The sequence below is a fragment of the Ixodes scapularis genome, unplaced genomic scaffold (genome assembly GCF_016920785.2).
Source record: "Ixodes scapularis isolate PalLabHiFi unplaced genomic scaffold, ASM1692078v2 PGA_scaffold5__190_contigs__length_132052651, whole genome shotgun sequence".
Lineage (NCBI taxonomy): Eukaryota > Metazoa > Arthropoda > Arachnida > Ixodida > Ixodidae > Ixodes > Ixodes scapularis.
In genome coordinates, this window is record NW_024609880.1 from 70,733,175 (window position 1) to 70,755,140 (window position 21,966).

The window sequence follows — 21,966 nt, forward strand, 5'->3', positions numbered from 1 at the left end:
GTAAGGCATCTGTGCCATACTAATGGCGGCCTTCTAGTGACTGATAAAAGAAGAAGTTGAAGATGCTCCTAAGCGGATGATGCGAGGCCTGAACATTCCGGGGATCAGTACGACGCGACGTAGGAATGAAACACAAGAGCTACGTAAGCATTTATTTCTAATAACTCAGATTCAATCAGTCTGTGGGCGGCACACAGGGGCTTTAAAGCACTTTGGTTTACAGAATTTTTCGAGGCATCTGAGTGGGTTGGAGCTTTGTTCTGAATGCAGGTTCTTGGTCACCATCGAACTGAAAGTGATCGAGAAAGAACTCGCACTGAAAAATTCCTCGCGTGCTGTTGACTTGCGAAAGTGGCGGTGCCGATACAAGTTCATTTCCACCATTGATATGGCAAAACTTAAACTGCTTTACGAACCACCAGATGGCACTGAATTTTGAAAAGGGTCTATTAGCGTAGCGTTTTCTAGTAACGTGTCTTTATTAAGGGGAGGGGGGGGGAGGATCTGTGGGCTGAGTGGGCTAGCTCGCACTAAAGTCACTGGATCCCGGGAAAGTAGCGCCATTGCCTTCCCTACCTGCTAGCCGGACACAAACGGATACTAACATACAGACGACCCAAACCTCGCAAGGCGATTGGCTAATCGGCCTACGTTGCCATGGAAATCGCCATCTTGGTCCATCTAAATCTTCGAAGCTTTCAGGGGGTCGTTCTAAACCAGTCGCGCCAAGATCACCATGGAGCATCATCGTACTGGAAGCGTTCCTCTTCAATATAAGAGTCTCTGGCACTTCGTATGTGATCCACCTATTAATTAGGCCCATCTCCATGAATCTCTTACAATTACATTGTTCTTCTTGCGCATTTCAAGACAGTAAACTTATTTTTCAGTGCCTCCAAGCACCGACACAGCATCTGGTGGTGGTACGAACGTGTACGCCTGTTTTGCCGGTGTGTGGTTAGCAAAATCTCGGTATACAAAAGACGACTCAATAAAGCTACCCGTCACCAGCGAATCTAGATAGGCTCACCAAGAACGGAGGGGTCAAGGAGAAATTGTTCATTTCATGGATCAAGATGCCGACCACACGCAGAGCTTGGCGTTACTTTCCCATGATCCAGTGACTTTAGCTCGCACTAGATCGGCGGACATTGAGCGAAAGCTCGCGCTGAAGAACCCAGGGATCCTGGGTTCAATCGCGACTCCTGTCAGTTTCGATCTGGATGAGCATCGTGCCGGCGTGCGATCGTGAACCACTACTGTTTCTCGCACGTTAAAGACCCCATGCTAGCGGTTGTACCGCACTAGCTAAATTGCTCAGCTGAGAGACATGTCGCCCGTTGAGGTAGACTACCTACAGGCTATATAAACATACATACACACTTTTTTGTCTTTCTTCAAAATAATAAATATCGCGGAGACATTTATGCCTTTAGTTTAACATTTTAGGTGTCTAATAGTACCTTACCCGTCGTTTTTGTCATCATTTCCGTGAGACGCTAATTTACCTCGTGTGGCACCATAACACTTGAAGTAGCATTCGTTGTGCTGAAGTGCACTTGGTTGAAGTGCACTAAATTATCTCGCCTGACAGGGGTATTAGTGTAGCTCATTTTGTTGATCTAGGTTTAGCTAGAGCCACTCGATATGGCAGCGTTGCTGCCAGAGTACCGCCACGCTTTTCCCTGTGCCGCCTCTCACCGCGATCGGTCACACGCGGTACCATAGCAATGAGCTGAGCTGGCTCGGTTTCCGTAGCAACCGAGTGACGATTCGTCACGTGACCTCTTAAGAGCCGTGATGTCATCGGTAAGATGGCAGCGCCCAGAGCTGGTGGATGCGAGTTTGTTCGGTGCGCGGAGTCGTGATGTGCCGCAGCTTGCCGACGATTTCGGGCTTCTTCGTGCTTTCTGACGTATAGTCAGTTACAGGTTAAGAAAAAAGCTGCACATCGATATGTATTCATCCGCCGTCAACTTACCGCCAATCGCGCCCGAGCGTCCTCGTGACGTCACGGCCTCTGCGGACCAATCCTGATTTTTTTCCGGACGAAAGCTTCCAACATGGCAGCCTGGACCTAGCAACAGGACACCAGCATTTTTCAGCGAATATGCTGGTCTTGCCACGGTATTTTACTAACGCGAGGCCATGCCGCGAAGTCTCAACGGTAACGACTTGCGTTCGCAGTAGCTTTTGTGCGACGACGTGATGATCCGGCGATGGTATCGCCATCGGAAACTTCGAAGCGGACGCAAGGCTTAGCATCGCTGGGCCGCTCGTCTGACGTCGTCTTCTTTTTTTCCTCTCGTTGGAGGTCTGCGTTCCCTGCCTCGAGTCGCCTGTCAATACAGTGCCGGTATCGCCGTTTTTCTTCCCTGTGGACTCCGTGGGGCGAGATGAAAATGCAGCGCTCATCATCCAGTGATAACAACAGTATGTATGAGCGAGATTAGCAGCACGAGTGAACTGCCGGCATTCCCAGCACCGGGTCCCTTGCTAGGCATTGCCTGCGCCCTCGCTTGCAACGGTGGATAAATAAACGAAGTGTAACTACTGAAACGACGTTGTACGGCGTCATTCACTCAGTTGTGAACCGTGCAACTCCTGCCAAGTTGTCGTCGCTATCAATCAAATGGTAAGTGACGATTGCTATAGCGGCCTCCTTTGCACCTTCGATTGCATGTAGGGAGGATAAAACCAGTGGTATGCACGATACCTACCTTTTCCCGGTGTCGTTTGAACTGACATTCTTTGTGTTAACGCTCATCCGAGAGAGCTATAAAACATTAACAGTACTAAAAGAAACGAGCTATAGAAGTAAACAGACAAAGTGCAAAGCTTGTTAAATAGCGCGAATCTTGGCAAGTGAAAGTTAGCTCTCCCCATTTCTAACACGAGTCGCTGTTCTCGTAATGCTCGGCATTACGAGAATGTAAACCATAAAACTCGGCATGATAGTAGGAGAGTGAGGTTGTAGGCAAGCCCTATAAGCTCAGCCTCCCTATTGCACCGCACAATTTGTGAATTGGGGTGATATCCATACAGATATCAATACGGACTCTCCGTTTCCGTTCTAACTGCGCTTACCACAGGCGGTGACCCAGTTGGTCGAGGTGCATGGAGGAACTCCAAGCTCTGAGTTGCACCTTCTAAGCCTTTGGGCCAGCCGATTCGAGGAAGTGGAACAGTGCTGAGGGATTGGAAACTCTATGCTGCTCACTTACGGCCCAGTGGAATATGTAAGGCAGACCTTAAAGACCTCAAAAAGCCTTGACCAGTGCAATGAGGTAATGAAGCACAACATCACGTCAACAACATGAGACACGGGAGACGTGTACGACACGCATCCGATTTTACAGCATATGAGTGGTCCTTAAAAGGACCGTTTTGTTTTTAGGGTTGATCCCCCTTGATGTTGACATCACGGGTCGTCGAGGGGCCCCACACTGGACATGTCACTCTCAGAAGAAGTGTCACCTTCATTAAGAGCGATGACGATTGGCTCGATGTGAGCACTTGTCGTTCCTCCTTGTTTGAAGCTTTCTTCCACTTCGACGACATGCCTCACAGCATTGCACCAGTTACTAGCCGTGACCTGCTCAGCTTCTTCTTTGAGGAGTCTCTCAACGTCGCCAATCTTGAACATTGTGTTTCGGGCTGCGACACGATTCTTGATCTGTGCCCAGATAAGTTCAATTGGGTTGAACTCACAGTGGTAGGGTGGAAGCCTGACCACTGTGCAACCAGCCCTTTCTGCAGCAGTGTCCACACGGTACTTCACGTACTGCGGCTTGACCGACGACACGATCTCAAGGAGCTGCCTCTTCCGCATCTTGGCGTCCCAAGCAATACCTTTCGACGTGAGCCAGCCCTGGATGAGCTCCTTCCGGGAACTGGTCGTCGGCACCGCCTCTAACCGCCGGGAATGGTACGGGGCATTGTCCATTACGATGACACTCCCCGTCGGCAGTTTTTGGAGGACATCGTCGAACCACTTTTCGAACCGAGGGCCGTCCATTTCCTCGTGGTAGCCGCCGGTTTTTTTGCCGCGGAAGACGTCCAGGCACCCAGGGACAAATCCATCTTCGCTGCCGATATGCGTAACGATGAGGCGCTGGCCCTTCCCCGACGGCTGCTTCAGGCCCGTTGTGAGACCTCGCATGAAGGCGTCGTGGGACGAGGTCACAGTGCTGTCCACCCACACCGTCGAGGCAGTGTGCCCGGCCGTCACCCACGTCTCGTCGAGGTAAAAAATCTGGCGGCCCTCTTGCCTGTGACGCGTGATGTTCCGCAAGTACGTCTGCTGCCAAGCGACGATGTCGTCTCGCTCGACTATGAGCGAGTTTCGAGCCCTCCTTTCTCGCCTGAAGCCGATGTCAAGAAGGAGACGACGCACGGTCCACGCCTGCAGCGAGGGGAGTTCTGGGCTTGTGCGGAACTCGGCTGCTATCTTTTCAACCGTGGGCATCTCGTTCCGGCGAAAAAACCGATGCACACACGATCTTAAGGCACACAGCACGAGGTCACCGTACTTGGCAGTACGCCGCTTCTTGCCTGCATTTGTTAGGCGCTTCCGAGAGGGTGACGCGAGTTGCCCATCATTTGCACTTGCCTCCTTCTTGATTGCAAGCACACTGGACACGCTGACACCTGCCAGTTTGCTGACTGCCTTGCAGGCCTCAATCACGTCGAGGTCGGGCTCCGTATGCCGCATCCGAACGTACATGTTCAGAAGGAGCTCTCGTTGGCCGCTGTTCAAGATGTGGCCGCTCTTGTGCTTCTTGAACCAGCGTTTTGGCGTAGACGGTAGGTCTCTCGACCAAGAAGAATCCGAAGAATCACTTTCCGCAGCTTCCTCGTTGGGATCCATGACGGAAAACATGTGGAACACACAACCGGAGAACGACTTTCCAAATCGCGAATTCGTCGAAACCGGAAACGCAAAAGATTTTCTATTCAACAAATCAACTAAACATACACTATTCATCTATAAAGTATATAAAACTAAGAAAAATAAGGTAATTTGCATTAGTTACGAAATAATAATGTCCTTTCTTTTTTTTTAGTTTTTCAAAAAAGTCTGGTTCTCGACTACCGAAACCGAAACCACTGGAAGACAGAAGTTCAGACAGCTATTTAGACAGGAAGTCAGTTAGAAGGCGGAACATTAGACATGACCCCTGTCCATTAATACTGAACCTGTGCGTGGACAATAACGTATTTCAACTTCTTTAAGTATCGTGAATAAACTAAATTATTTATGTATTGGCCTAGAAGACGTTTCTTTGAGAGGGATAAAACGGCGTTGCTAGGGAGCTATTTTCTTTGACGGCGTAGGCATTGCAAGCGGCGCTTTACGCTTGTGGGCGGAGCTCCAGCTTTTTTCTTAACCTGTAACCGACTATAGGTATAACAGGAATATCTAGAAGAATGATACTTTATACCCTTTCTGTGCAAGATCGCTCTGGATATTAGCACCTGTGCGACAGCATCAGTAATATCGCCTTGGCGGTGCTCGGGTTTCCAGATGTGTTTGAGGATCGATAAGACATTTAGCATGCAATTTTTGCATTCTCTTAGCTTTATTTGAACGTTGGAGTGCCTAAGAATCGATGCGAAATCTATGCGTCGCATGTTGGGCCTTGGAAAATTTGTTTTTGCCCCAGGTAACCGCATGATCACAAACTTTTAGCGAGGAAGCTCCTGTGATGTTTACGTTTTGTACAAATCAATCAGGAAACCTGGGTTCAATCCCCACCCCTGCCCGTTTCGATCTGGATGAGCATCGTACCGGCCTGCGGTTGTGTATCACTACTACTGCGTGGTGCACGTTAAAGACCTATAGACCCCAAACTAGCGGTTACACTGCATTGGCTAAATTGCTCATCTACAGCGAGTGACTCGTCGCAACTTTGAAATGGCTGACCAACTACACGCTGTATAAATATTCACACAACTCCCAAGCATACTAATCAACGATTTTACGATATGCGCAGCGCAAGTTCGTCTGCTTCTTTTAGTATGGGTTGTGATGACGTCAGAACGCCGAGCTCTGATTGGTTCTGAATAAAGGATAGTGGGTAGGCCTCAAGGCAGCTTGCTTTTAAGTATACCCACTATCCTTCAATGAGAGCCAATCAGATCTCGGCGTTCTGGCGTCACCACAACCCCTGCAAAAAGAAGCAGACGAACTTGCGCTCCACATAGCTTTTAGGATAAAATTTTTGCATCTATCTATAGCTCCTTTGAAAGTCTTAATTTCTGAGAATCATAACGAAAGGTATACGGCGCTTGTAGGGCCTAGGGAAAATTGTTTCAGCCCTGGGTCACCGAATAATCACAGCATTGTTTAGCGAGGAAGCTCCTGCGATCTTTAACGTTTTTTACCAATCGCCAATTTTACGAATTGGCAGTTCTGAAGATTTTGATATAACTTGCTTTCGATGCAATAGCTTGCATTTTATCGCGGTGTTTTTTGGTTTTTTTTTTTTTTTCAAGTGAAAAACTGGCGTTTGATCAAGTGACGTATATGTAATGTCCTGATATATAACAATGCATCAACACATACTATTAAACTTAGATGCTCAGAGGTGTGTTCGTCTTTGTAATTAAAAAGTTACAGACGTATTTATTTCTTACGAGTGTAATATTTATTTTCTGTAGCTGGGCCCGTTTGTGCTCCTTAATATCAGTGTGCTTGGTTCCAAATGTCCTCTTTACAATACCTACAAAAGCCAAAATGATGTCAGCCGACCCCAACTCACGGATTGGTCACGAAAACCGCGTCGCTCGGATGTATGCGCTCGTCAGCAATCAATTCGTCCATGGATATTTAAATTCGCTTTCCTGGCCAATGAGTGTCCTGACAAAACTTATCATCGCTTGCGAATGCCAAGTTCTACGGTGTGCTTAAAATGCACGGTGAAAGCTTGGGGTCATCGCACCGGTGCCCTAGCATGTCACCACTGCGTGATTTCACAGTTCTCTTTTGAGTTGAGGATTACAGGTAAGGAAGACGTTTAAAAATAAATTCGTGGTCCCTTTAACACGGATATGTGGGCTACACCAGATAAAAATATTGACTTTTTGAATGACGGTAAACCTCCGAACGACCATTTGGCCTGTCGGCAAGAACACCTCATATCCAGCGTCCGTCTCTTTTGATGGCGTCAACGATCCCCTAGAGACCACCATGCCGTCCTTCTTGGTTGAACCCCGTCGACGTCGCTCCTCACCAGTCGGTGAGAAAATCTCATCTTGAAGGGATGATCGGGTCTTGATGAAGTATGATGCTAAACATATACTCGCTCACTATGGGGCAGTCGAGCAGCAGTCATGTCCCAAGCCAATCGTCCTGTCGTGGCCGGCGTAATCAGATTTTGTTCCATCGGAGCGAAGTCCGAAAGTACTAGGACGGTACGTTCGTCCCACGAAGCGGCCGCCATCCCGGCGGCGCCGAAAACCACTCGCCTTGTCCGTGCACGTACGATACCATAGGAGCTCTCGTCGCCCGACAGTCCCCAGGCTGCAAATCGTCTCACTTTAAAAAAAAAAAAGAACAGGCACCGTTCGTCCAGAGGTTCTTGCCGTACCGCGATGCCAAGCGTCTTATACCAATTTTCAATGAACGAATGGAGATATCAACTAGACTACAAAGGTTGCCGCCCGGCGTCGCTAGAAGCACTGTTACCATGGCAACCTTCCAGGCCCAAAATGGAGATCACTATCAGCGCTTCTGACGTCGTGCGTCTAAATAATTTTGCTTCGTGTCGCTACTCTGGCAGCTACGCTGCCATATAGAGTGGCTCTAGGTTTAGCTAAAGCCCCTCTATCTTGAGAAAAGTGGCGCCATGGATTGTTGTAGACAAGCTCGAGGCACGTGCCGCGCGCTACTTCTTGGAAATTAATGGCGTCTGAAATCTAGCTCAGTGCTGCGCTGTGCCGCCATGATCTTCCCAAGGGCCGCACGTTGCACGTGCCTAGTGCATCGACGCACCTTGCGCTACTGGTTTCGCTGGTCAATCATCCAAAGCGCGTGGTGTTCAACGCACCAGAGAAAAACTCGAGGACGTCTATACTTTCCTGCAAAGCACGCGTGAACGCAATGACACATGAGCCGTTCATTCCGCAAGACCTTGGCAGTGTTTCGCGCTCGCTCAGTGCGGGCTCCGAACTTTTAGCGTCCCTGCCAAGCCAATGCAGAACCCAAGTTCGTCTGCTTCTTTTGCAAGGGTTGTTGTGAGGTAAGAAGGCCGAGCCCCGATTGGCTCTGATCGAAGGATAGTAAGTGGACCTCATGCAAGCTGCCTTGATGTCTTCCCACTATCCTTCAATCAGAGCCATTCAGAGCTCGCCGTTCTAATGTCATCACAACCTCTGCAAAAGAAGCAGACGAACTTGCGCTCCGCATACCACATAGAAGGCAAGGGATGCGCATGACGTCATCGTTAGTGAATCCCACCCGCCCCCACTGGCAAACACGCTGAAGTTTGACGAGAGGCACCGCAAAGCGGCAGGCATGGTTCGACTTGGCGTCGCCGCGGGTTAACGTCTCGCTCGTTGTGAAACGCTGAAAGACGTGCTGGTGACGATCTTGACGCAAGGTAGATTTTGACGCAACTTCGTTCAGGGTCACGTGTCTGAGCTGGTACCTTAGCAAAAACAGGCCGTACTTGAAACGAAGTTGAAATGTATTCAATATGAATATTCATTTGGTATTCTGTATTATTTTGTCCACATTCGAAATACGCGGGTAAGGTATTCAAAATGTATCATAAATATTAATCAGAAAAATTTTAGACATACCAAAAATGTAATTTCTTCCCCCTCAAGGTGCCATTTGTGTACTAAAAACCGGCTACACATTTTTTTTTATTATTTTGCTGTAAACGGTGTTTCTGTGGTATTTGAGGCTCTACTAAATCATCCCACAACTACACATAAGAAACGAACACAAACACAAACACCATGACGCACTGAACACCTAAATCGCAGTCATGTTGACTGCTCTAAAGCCTTATATAGCCTACATACGGAAGCATACGTTGTGCACGTATGCTTCCGTCCGCCCTCCATGGTTCCGCCATAATCCACTACGCTGGTATAGGATGTCCCATAATACGAAACGCTTGTATGGTTCCGCCGCCTGTATCGTTCCGCCTTAATCCACTCTATTGGAGCCGCCTTTTCGCTGGTATAGGATTTCCCATATTACGGTTACGCTTGTATGAGGTTTTTCCATCATCTTTCCATCATCGAGATTTTCCAACAGGGTTATTAAGGTTTCAGGTATCCGATCGTCTGCACGGAGAGCAGACTTGTACACGTTACTGAAAAAAAGTAACTGATTACAATTACAATTACTACAGTCAAAAAAGTAATTGATTACCGTTACTGATTACTGCCTCCCAGAAGTAATTGAACAATTACTGCAAAGTAATTGATTACTTTTCAAGTTACTTTCACGTTACTTCTTATTGCGATGACAGAAATACACAAATACACAGTAAAATATTGCGTACACAATTTTGTTTGGTTATTGTTCCCTTTTTTGTTTTCAGACCCGGACCTTGTCGTGTAGCTGACGCGTCGACCTAAGGAACAAAGCCCACTAAAAAGTCAATAGCGAGTTCCCGCTTCCCGTCGACTTTATCAGCAATCTGCAACGAGATCCGGAACTCCCCAGCCAAGGCTGGTGGCGCGCTTGTAGAAGAGCGTGGCGCAAAAGAAAAAAGGATTTGCCGACTAATCCTAGTTTTATTTTTTTAGATGTTAAAAAAATGTCAATCATTTTTGCTCCATGGCTGAGTGACTATGTTGATTTTTGTGAGAAAAAAAAATTGTGGAATGAAAAATGTAATTGGTAATTGTGTAATTGATTTTGTAATTGATTACAGAAAAAAAGTAATTGAATTACTCCGAGCGTTACAGCTTGACAAATGTAATTGAAGCGTTACAAAATTACACTTAACTGTAATTGATTACAAGTAATCAATTACTTGTAACGCGTTACGTACAAGTCTGACGGAGAGTCTCTCAAAGGGGAAACAGTGTTTTGAAGTTCGTGGACAATATCTCTTACTAAAAAGCATTGGTACAACTAATAATAATTAGGCGCAGTCGCTAAAACAATATCCAAAAAACGGCTCCTAGAAGAAATATTATTGCTTCTCTCCATAGCACCACACAGGACGAAGCGAGTCAAGGCAGTTTTTTCACTTTAAAATAGTTATTTTTCTTTTCTTTACTAGTTGACTATTTAATATGGCCATTAACGTCACTATATTAAAGTCTCTACTCACATCACCTACCATGGTGAGTATACACATTCAGTGAACTAACAATGTGCTAGCACAATCACGCCAAAAATATCTGCTCACAGCACTTGCTGAAGCTTTCCAGCATCAGCAAGTGTTGTGGTTGTAGTTTCCGAACCCCGTTTGTGATTGGTGTGCAAGAAACTCATCAGGTGTGTTCTTGATAAAAAAGGAAACAATAACGGAAACTGGGCTGATTTATCAGTGCGATGCTGCACAACTCAATGGACAAACTAATCAAATGTTGTATTTAGGCACTTCAGTGCACTCCACATCTGCTTGAAGTGAACTTCTGATAGGCGAGATTTTAAATACTTCGGTAGTTTAAGTCAAGCTACCAAAGTATTGCAGTCAAAAGATACTTAGAGTATAACCCAACAGTATTTATGATTTCCAGGTATTTTAAGTGTATTCTGCACATATTTCGATCGCGGTATTTTTTTTAAAGGTTTCAGTATATTTGGCATGAAATAAAGAAATATTTTAACAAATTTGTATGAAAGGTATTTTACGCCTACTAATTTAGTATTTACATATTTCAGAACGGATGAAGGGAACTTAAAATGTAGTTTAAATAAAGGTATTTAAAAAATATTTTTAGAAATATATTTTAGTACTAAGGAGTGCATATTTTCCGTCTCCTTTTTGTGTACTTACAATTATGAACTGTACTCCAAATGCACTCAAATTAGAATGTGGTATATTTCAAACGTATTAGTTTGCGCTGAGGGTAGCTGCGGCTTTGCTCTCATATAATGGGGAACAAACCATATTGGCTCTCAACGCACCCTCCCATATACCTTTGACTGCGTGTCCACGGAAAGTTCTCCCCGTGTAGCTACAACCACTACAGGCACTCCGTCCCACCTCACAGGTTGCATGCAGGAATAGCAAAACACGAGAGCGAGAAAGCAGGTTTGCATACATTTGCGCCATCGGCCTTCGTTTGCGCGAGCACTCCTGCAATTGTAAGTTTGCGTTATGAATACAATAGAAACCTCTTGCCTGTTTTTCAATAAAAAGTCATACACCTCCGAAGCTTATCGGCTGCGTGAAATAGTCCGTCAAAAAGAACCTCTCCTGGAATTTTGTATCCCAAATAGGGCTGCTGCTGGGACACTGATGCAGTTGTTTCACGGGCTCAGTGTGAAATGTTTTCGGTTAAAAGCATTTCCTGTTCAATATTCTTCATCGGGTTGCCTTTCAAGAACAGGGCGATTAACCCTCCACGTGTTTCCAGATATGGTTAGGGACAAGTGTATTTTAGGTTGTTGATTAAACGGTATATTTCAACTGACACAAGAGCGCAAGACAATCCAAAAGCAAACCACACATTTAACAAAACGGACGGAGTAGGGAAGCGTTCATGCCTTATAAAACTACGGTTTACCTGATAATGATTTGAAGCACGTTTCAATCGGCAAAAAATGCTGTCATTTTTGTTTAAAATAAAATTTCTTGCCAAACGTAGCGACGATCGAGTTAGTATCAGTGAGCCCTACATCCTGTGTGACCAGTATGTCACCTCGAAACATCATATTAAGACTGTTTTCACCATTTCTCCGCGGTAACCAGCCACTCACGTTTCGGATTCTTCCAAGAAGGCCTCAAACGTAGCGTGGTGATACTTCAAAAATTGCTCGCAGGTTCGGCCGCCAGGATCGTCGACTGCGCCGAGCGAGTTTCCTTTCTTGGCCTTGGTTCCTCTTAAGTGGGCCATCCTAAAAACGTAAGACGCAGAACCAATTTGTGCGGATAAAAGAAGTATAGACACAAGCGAAAGGCAAAGACATGTATTGTAAAAAAGAAAAAATAAAGAACCAGATTCCGTTCCTAACAGTGAAACAAAATCTAAGACACGAGCTACTTTGTGTCCTATGTTTCTCGTTTTTCGCGTGCTGTATCAAGCTGAGGAATGAAAACAAGGAAGAGGAATGCTCACATCAGGATCCGGGTTTTCGCTTCGCTAAGCAGCTTTTCGTCCAGTCCGCAGGCAAGGAATAGTGCGATCCCCTGCAAAGGTGCTCCAGTTAGCAGAACATAAGAAAGAAGTCAGTCGACACGCACAATTAGTTACAAAATGAAACGGCAAGAAAAGGATTTTGTCGTCCTTCTCAAAACTCAGAAACAAGTAGAATAAAAAAAAAAAAAAAAAAGTGCTGCCAGATTTTTTTTTTTTTTTTATGTAAAACAAATGTGAGTTCGGAACTTCCCCACAGGCAATCAGAAAGCGGCGGGCCGTCAGCAATCTCGAGTACATGTTCGCTTGTTGCTCCTTATTCCAGAGCAGCGATTTGCATGATCTCAAGGCGAGACTATAATATCTCGACCGTGTCTTGTTTCGTTACACTGCTGAGTACAGCGCGCGCTTACCTGGCCAAAGCTGGTGAGAGCGTCTAAGTATTCGACGGCCTTCATGACGCCTCGTGGAGCTCCAATGAAGAGCTTCCAGTAACACACCAGGATGCCCTTAAAATAAAACAATCCGGGGATTTTATGTCAAGCCACCAAATGAGGCATAAAGGCCGGTTCTCACATGCAGCGAAGCGCTGATGTAGCGCTGCTCACGTGTCGTCAGTTACTTATCGTCTAAAATGAGCAACAGTTTTGACGGTGCGATACAAAGTTGGTGAACACTCCCGTCAACACGCCCTTAGCGCGAGGTGAGCGCAATGCTTGTAGCGCTCTGTTGCACATATGAACAGGCCTTAATGCTGCCCTTCCCAAAAGGTACTGCAACAAAAGTTTATGCTTGTTTTTCAATTTTACTCACTGTTTACAAGCGAACTCCCGTCTGGCGGGGCACAGCGCGCGCAGAAGCCCGATTCGTGTGAGGTGAATAGTCTACGCATGCCATCGTGCCGACACCAGCGCCACCTGTTGGTTTATACTTTCAGTCTTTAAAACATGCTTTTAAATGCACTCTTATAACCCAGTCACATGACCGTAAAGGTACCTTTAACTAAGGGATCTTTATTCTCTGCGGCCAATCAATTCACGATCTTCCGCACGTGGCGTGTGCTCGCGATCCAAGAGCACGGGCTGATTCGCCGATAGCAAAGGGGACCTACGTTAAAGGTACCTGTGTTGACCGTGTGAATGAGGTATTAGTGTATTGTATTTTTAGTGATTCGCTTTTTGCGTATGCGAATTATTTTTCTGTCTCCTTCGATGTGCTGGGTTCAGCCACTTAGGAGTAGGAAGTGTTAGCGTCCCTATACTGTGACTTGAGGCTGGAACAAGCCTTTCGGTATAAGCCTTTTCCAAAATTCTGTCTGGCTCTTTCAATGCCCATCGTCATTTGAGTGTGCGGCACCCGTGTGTATGTCTGGCAGGCTAATGGCTTCCTTTTTATGGTTCATAAAGAAGGGAGAAGTTAAACTCCTGTGCCTAAATAAATACGCCAAATCCTAAGCATGTTTTTAGGTTAGTCCAATGCGATGCACAAAAAGGATATATATAGGCGCTGCATTGGTGTTTATCTCGAACAGTTCACACACACTCGCCCCACGCGCCTCTTAATGAGGTAAATTCTATAGAAAGTTTTACTCAAGTAAGCGTGGATGCACTGGGCAAGAGTCTAACACATCGAAGGAGGAGCCATCTTCTTGCAGCTCCCATCTGGTTCAGGTGATGCAGCATATAGCGAAAACCATACACCCACTGTTCGCGTTTCATTCCGTGCCGACTGCACATATTTTTTCGTCACCATCAAAGCTGAAACGAGTAGAGAAAGAACTTTACGGGATACGTTTCCGTCTATCGCTGACGTACTAACGTAACGGTTTCCGGTGTGGTAACAGAATTCATAGAACTATTTCGCATGAAACTAGGTAGACAGATATGTGAATTACTAAATGGCACTTAATTCCTGAAAGTGTCTATTCTATTACAGACTTTCACAGTCAATGCTCATTACAGTCACACGATTAGGCTGGCAGTGCCTATAGAACGTGGCTTGCACTGACACTGTTTTGCCATCGGTTTTATTTTTATGAAAGAAAACATTGAGTGACGTATTTTTCATCGCCAATCGGTGTCAGAATACCTTAGTAACAAACTGAACTTCCCTTTCGTATTAATAAATCTTATATTGCTAAGTATTTTTGTATCACTTCCGAAGACACTTTTGGTTTTTCCTTCCCCGCAGACACAAAATTCACCAGCAGCTCAGCAGTTTCAGTATATCACATCGTCAAATACATTCCTAAACCGTAAAAACCCTTCGTTGAAATTATTCTGATGGGGAATTCTCTTAGCAAATTGGAAGTGGTTTGAGAACGCTTTTATGTCGGTGTCTTACGTGTGCAAGCACGCTTGCCCTGCTAAAGGCGCGTGCTTGGAACGCTTTTTGATCGCTCCAGATCCACCAAGGGACTTCCACATTCAATAATGGCTTCGTTGTGAACCCCCAGGGCATCGTAAACGAACGTTTATTAGAAAAAACCGAAACCTTGAAATCGTCCGCCGTCTCTCTTTTCAACCACATTCGCGCTACCAAGAGGCAAATCGGCAGCGCCTAACAAACTGGCGAATCCATATCTGCACGGGGGACGTTCTGGTGAGAATTCTGCAAATACTCTTCGCGCAATTAACGCAAAACAAAATTAGAGCATTCCGTCCCCAAAAAAACGAGGCCATTCATTTTACGGCGCGTCTGAGACATTCCCACAAGGTTCATGGTGCCCGGCAAACTTTTTACGGCCTTCGTAACTGCCATAACGTTCTCAGTCGACTCTGCTAGAGACGGCCATCTTGTGTCCCGAGAGACACTATCTATAACATGATTGTCGTCGTTTGTTCCTCTCCCACGTTTCGTCCTCGCTCATCCTCCGGCGTACCGGAGAAAACGGAGAAAGAGAGAAGAGACAATATCTGCGGAACCAATTTGTGCGATGGCTCTCTGTTTCTCCGGTCCCCGATATCATGAGCTAAGTGCCAGTTCCGTCCTCCACGGAGAAACGGAGACCAGCGCCTCTCAAATGCCTCCAAGTCCGTGACTCGAACCGCCTTTCTTTCTGTCCCGCTTAGCGCCATAAATGAGCTCGCCTTGCGCACGCGCCCTAGAGTGTACGTGTTCCAAAGAAAGAGCAGAAGAAATCATATTAGAATCTGTAGAAGATCTCGTATACAGGTTCTATAAACTAATTATAGGAGAACCGACTTACTGGCAGTTCTTCATTCCGACAACCCTAAAGTGTATCCCTAGGTAAGAAATACTTTCAAGAACCAAAAAAATGAAGGGCTCTTTAGCGCAACAGGCAGTCAAAGTTCCCCCCCCCCCCCCCCCCTCTTCCGAACGCTGAACATTCAACTGTACCGTGATCAGGCCCAACTATCCTCACCAGAAATGAGCACCAAAGAGAGTGCATATGCCGGAGGGTGTGTGATATTTGAACTTATGCTGTCGTTAAGCGTCTCATATTATGCGCGCTGCGGTTCTTACCTCCTATATAAGTCGCGGTGCCGAACTTTCGGCGTCACCCAGACAAGACCACCGCGAGGCAGCGATTGGACGCGAGTGACTCGTCAGTGTTCGGCTGGGAGTCGTGTTCTCACCAGTTGGACACGAGCGTTAGCCGAACAATGACGCAGCAGTCGTGTACAATTGCTGCCCCGGGTTGGACTTCTCCAGGTGGCTCAGAAAATACGGCGTTGCGGCTTCGTTGTTTTTTTTTTTTTTTGTTTTTTTTTATGCAAATGCATTAATTGTCCCATGGAGCGAGCCGACGTCATCAGCTTTGAAGTCGCGCCAAACGGCACCTAAACTCCTTTCTCCGAGTAAAGCCGGCTCCCAGCTTTGAAACCACGTGAAAAGCCTAGCCAATCGGCACCTACTTTCCACGATCCCAAAGGAGCAGAGTGAAGCTGATGGATTTCGGCTTTGGACCCTTTGGCTGGCGCGCGGGGGCTTAGTTTCAAGAAACGAGGCTCCCATTGGCCGCTGCTCGTCAGCTTCAACGACCGCCACCCCATGGCGCTGCGTGTCCGCGAGGCAGCGGCTCCACCGCTCCACGCCCCAGGTCAGCGCGCCGAGGAGAGCTAGCGCGCGCGCTCAACCGTCGACGCAAGTACGCCGCAGACGGAATAGGCGGCGTAAGAGTGGCATGAATACTTTCGCATTCACAAACCATAAGAAGTGATTAGGTGTACCTCGGGCCTTTCTTTTAGGGACAATTTTAATAATCACTTTTTGGGAGTGGCCAGCTTTGTTGACTGGGCTGCGCCATTATGTTCTGATCAGGCTCTGTGGCTTTAATTGCTTAATTAATTGAAAAAAAAGTTTAAATGTTTAATTTATTACTTGGCAGGGGTAATAAGCGATGTAAAAGTATATTTTAAACCCGTTTCACTAAAAGAGAGCGAGAGAAAAGTGGGAAAGGGCTGCCGCACGCTGTCCTTCTTGCTACGTTTGGGACACCGTGGTTTGGGGTAAACAGGAGAACGACCCGGATGGCGGTAATGGAACTGTGTTTAATCGGACGCCGTCGCTTTCGCACGTCAATTTACCCCATAGGCGTGACGTCACAACATGGCGCTTTGCTCCAAACAAACCGTTGCTAGGAGACTTGTTACGGACAAATGCATGGAGGCTCGACGTGGGGTTAGAAATTCTCATAAAAAAGTAAATATATTTTTGTAGGCATTGCGTCTTCTCAATATATAATCATGAATACGTGGGCGCGTTTGGGGGTAAACAAAACCGACCAGGTGCGCTGTATATGCCCTTTTCTTTGCTAACGCCACCAGGCGGTGCTCCAGTCTTCGATGTCCCAGCGAACTTCCGGTTGATGTCCAGAAACATTTTATTTTGATTTTCTACATCAATCTACATGCATGAGACAGGGCGACATTCGGTGTTAAGAAATCAACAAAAATGACGAAAGAACAAGTGTCAAAGCCGCGTTATAGACGATAAGCACGTAGCGCTACCCGCATACGTTTCGCGGTAAAGATTGCGGTTGCATAAGCTGCCCGCGGTAACGGCAGCGTACGAAATCTTTTTTATATAGAAAGGTATTGGTACAGCGAATTGACTTTTCTTTCATTGATCATTTGGTATAGACCCTTTTGCCGTTTACAAACATTACCTTCCGCTTGCGTCCCAAGCAACTTCCGGTTGCATCGCCTTTGCAAGCCTGCTTATGTCACCAATGCTAGAAAGCATAAATGCTACACGGACAACAAAGTTGGAGATTTAACAAAGGCCTTCGGCTGGACAATACTACATCGTGGAGAAGGCAAGTTGGTTTAAAAATAATACTCGAAACATTTTAACAGATCTCGCACTCCTTCGTTCTTTTGGCGTTCACCTGGAGAATTCAATATTGCTTTTCAGGTGTGTCAAAAAAGTCAGCGGCGTGGCGCTGACCAATCGCAGCAGGCGGCGATGTCCCGATAACTTCGTCCCGCCGTCTGGCATAGGATGGCCCAGGCAGTGTTGGGCAAGGCAGTGTGGTCGCACCCCCATGAGGCTAAAAGAGTTCCATTGCTCTTAGGCGAGAGTGAAGGCCGCTAGGAAAGCTGCGCTCTAGCCCGGCCATAAGAAAGGAGCGGGCATAACTCAAGCCCCGACCAGAGCGCCCATAGTGGCAAACAGAACATCTTCACCGGTAGGTGCTTTTGGTCTGCTGCCCTCAAATTACACTCGCTCGAGTTTTGCGCCATGGAAAAAAATTCTGGAATTTTTAAGAACCTGAAATCCCGTCATAATATTGTCGGGCACTCTACGCCAGCGCTTCCCGGCGAGTAGGCGGCGACAACCGCTATAGGTGGCAGCGAATAGTCAGAGAGCCTGTTTTAGAGAGAATTTCCAACTGCTCGATTGGGGTCATGATGGACCGCGTTTGCAATACAAGCTACAGGTCACGAACGCGTTGGCCGTCCGCGCGAGCGTCGCTTCCTTTCCGCCCGCTTTCCTCCTAGCCACGCGATAACAGAGCGCACGCACATTTGCGATTAATAACCAATGCAGGCGTCCGCCATTAAACTGCAAACGCTCCCCATGGTTCGAGTTGGACTTTCTCTACAATCTAGGCTCTCTACGAACAATAGGTTACAGAGGCGATGTCGCCGGTGTAATTCTTTCCTATAGAAGAACATGGCAGGGCAGCACTGATCATCCAGCTTAATTTTATTTCCAAACACTGATTGCGGGCACTTGCAAGAATGAAAGAGAAGCGCGAGGAAGCTTCGCGAGTTGTGATCCTGGCTGCTTATCATTAGTTTCATAGGACAAGAGTCATAGTGGGTGTAAAAAGCACAGTTGAAGGTTGAAGCTTGGAGTCGTCGCATTATTAAACTATCACCGTAAAAGTCGATTGTCTGACATTATTCTTATTTCAGTAAATTAAAAATATATATTAATCAAAACAAAGACCACCCTCGGAAGGTTTAGCTCATCGTACAAGCGCACTTCGCGAGTAAGGGTTTTATTAGACCCTTTTCCCGAGCGTCAGATTTGGGTGACAACTGGCTTTCTGTTACCTGCCGAGGTAGCGGCCGATGGCCGAGCGCGCGCTCTCGTGAAGTGGCCGCGCCTCGCTGAGCTCGGCCGTGCAGCCTCTCCGGAGTTTGCCCGTGCGGGCTCTGCCGCCAGGCCCGCACCTCTTAACGGCGGCCGAGCCGCTGCGTGCGCTGCACCTCCATGGAGAGGGCTTCGCTGGTGGCGTTCCCCGTAACTACGCCGGCGGGAGCCAATGGGAGCCTCGTTCCTTAAAACTATGTCGCTCGCCAGCCAATGGGAACCTATCCATCAGATTTCTGCTACAAACGACTGGCATCGCTTTATTGGGACAGGGGAACGTGCCGTTTCGCACGGCTTCAAAAGCTGATGACGTCGGCTCGCTCCGTGGGACAGTTAATGGTGTCGCATTAATAACCTGCCTCGCGACCACAGGAATGAAGTGAAGCGTACCAAATGAGAGGAAGAGAAAGTGAAAGTCAGGCATGCCTGCGCCCATGTACTTCTGCTTAAAAGCGTCTATATGTCACGGTCAAAATCAGCGCCACCCTAAGAATTTTCCTAAACAAGAAGTTTTTCAATTTTGGTCACACCTCGACAGATGGCGCCATTGGACATAAAAACTTCAAAAGAACCTGCTATTATGTTTTTGCTGACTTCAGACAAAACTGTGCAACGCTTACTGAAATCAGAGGCTGATCATTTGTATACGCGATAATAATCTATCTTGTTTACACTGAAATTATCTTCTAAGGGGTAAAACCTATATTACAATTCAAATTACCTTTTCTTTCGAATAAGATATTTCTAGGCAGTTCATTTTTTTTTTTTTTTTTTTCAAAAGCGTTGAACTTGAAATTTAAAAAAAAGGGCACGATTTGCAAACGATCACTGCCAGAAGTTCGGATACCTTCAGTTGAAAATTGTGAATTTTTACTAGAAAACAATGTTTGCCTATTTTCGCCATTTTTATTCATTTTCACGCGAGCCTTTCAACAAACGTTGAGCATCAATCTTAATGACATTTGGCATAAATGTTGAGGCTATATCCCATTAATAACTGTTGCAAGCCTATTTTGCAAGAAATATAGCTCCCAATGTATGACTAAGATAAAAAAAGGGCCACTGTACGCAAAACAAGAACTGTTTATCTCCACCTCATACTAATTAGAACCTATTCAGACGAATATTAAACTCTGCCCATTTGTACTACCAAACAATGTACGGCCAAAAACGTCACTTTTTCACATCTTCTAAGCCAGCAGAATTTCAAATATACTCGTATATATTTTATTTCAACATGAAGAGCATTTTTGATTCTATATATTAGCATACAATGAATGTTTTTAAAAATTGCCCACCGTAAGAATTACGATTCAAACACCTGCTTATCATTTTTTTTCATGGACTCCATGGGGTTTCAGCTTGAAGAACTTCAAAGAACGATTCACAAAGCAAGGACCCGTAACATAACTGCTTCGTTTGCAGGGGTTACGGTGACGTCATAACGACGTTGAGTTCTGATTGGATCTGATTGAAGGATAGTGGTTAGAGCTCAAAGCAACCTGCCTTGAGGCCAACCCACTATCCTTCAATCAGATCCAATCAAAAATTGACGTCGTTCTGACGTCACCGCAACCCTTGCAAAAGAAGCAGACGAGCTTGCGCTCCAGGAGTATAGGAGCATAGAGACGCGATTTCTCTTGCTCTGCGTGAGAAGTCGCCTCAGCGCATGGTGTTATTGATGTCAAAGAACGCGCTCCGGCTCCAAATCTGAATTTGAAACACGCACTTACGATTAGCATGGATACAAAGAGGACGAGCAAGAGAAGGGTGGCATTCGTGTGACCACAGATGTCCTCGGTGGACGATTCTTCGTCGTGTTTTCCTTCCCCGGGCCACGTGACCACGCCCGACGGGGACAGCTGAAAGCGAACTCGAACCGAAAGGGTCGTCTGGTTCCGCACGGGCGCTGCGATGCCGTCGACTCTGAAAGTCATATCGCACAGATTCACAATTCACAAAGTCTTCACGTTCCTTCGGGTGCTCTTACGCCTGTCCTTTTTGTGGTCTGTGGCATTGCTGTCCTGTCAGTTTACGAAATACAAGAACTGCCCCCGCCGGTCTCACCATTGAAGAGACACTAAAATTGCAAAAACATTTTTTCCCTACAGGATATGTTTATCGGTTGGATTTCATCCAAAAAGCGTAACACTCGAGAGTAACGAAAAGCGGTTACACTCAGATCAAGTTGGCGTAGAGCGTACATAGCCCATAGCAGACAATGTATAAGCATGCCATGATAATAGAACCATACTTCGTCTTAATTAAACATACTTAATCATAACTAGCGCGATTTCCAAAGCAGTGCAGCGAGAACTGAGCCCCGGACCGTCCGATCCGATATCAAAAGCATTTGCTCGACGCCACAAGGAGAAGATTGAAAGAGAACGCAAGCATCTGGACTAAGTACAACTTTAGGGAGCCTGCGGCATTAGGTGACAGTCGACGCGTGAAACCAGCTTTCGAGTGACCTAAGCGTAGCTCCCCATGATATTTCACGACGTCAAGGATCTTCAATAAATTTATACGTGTCTCGATCATCATAATAAACCCGGAAATTACCTGAGTCTGTCGGACGGGCAATGTATCCGAAACCACCAAAGCATTCCGTAACCTAGCATAACATATCATAACGCACTCATAATACATGCACGACAAGTTATGTGCTGCCCGGGATTATCAGAATGATCATGGCAACTTTTTGTTAAAGTGTCGGGATAGGACACTTTGGTAACAAAATAAGTTTTCACGAAAAAAAGATGAAAGGAATATTTACGCCGCGGGACATATTTTGAGTTAGGAATAATTCCAAAGCATGCTTCTGTTTCCAGACGTTGTCCCCAAATCTCGTGTCGTAAATATTGAGTTACAAAGTGTGGTTTTTTTTTTTTTTTGTTTTTTTGTTTTTTTCTGATAAAGAGTTTCTTTTTCGATGGCATGCGTATTATTTAAAAACTTACCTTTTCCTGTGTGTTTGTGTGAGGGAAAGGGGGGGGAGGGGGCAGAGTTTAGTGTTCCTTTAAAAAGTGGAATGTAGAACACCCAGGAAGGCTTAGAAGAGAATCTTAGTAAGATTACAACGACACGTCTAATTCTCGCTTTGCTACAATATACTCCGGAGAT

At 46.2% G+C, this 21,966-nt stretch overlaps 1 protein-coding gene across 1 annotated transcript in view; it reads right to left on the reverse strand.

Moving 5' to 3' along the window:
- Positions 1-21,966, reverse strand: part of LOC8043199 (integral membrane protein GPR155) — a 104,283-nt gene that overhangs the window by 3,218 nt on the left and 79,099 nt on the right. The window contains exons 11-14 of the mRNA XM_040210111.2: positions 20,577-20,769; positions 12,690-12,785; positions 12,259-12,329; positions 11,900-12,037 (exon numbers count right to left, since the gene is read on the reverse strand). Coding sequence (XP_040066045.2) covers positions 11,900-12,037; positions 12,259-12,329; positions 12,690-12,785; positions 20,577-20,769 — 498 coding nt within the window. The remainder of the gene's footprint in view (positions 1-11,899; positions 12,038-12,258; positions 12,330-12,689; positions 12,786-20,576; positions 20,770-21,966) is intronic.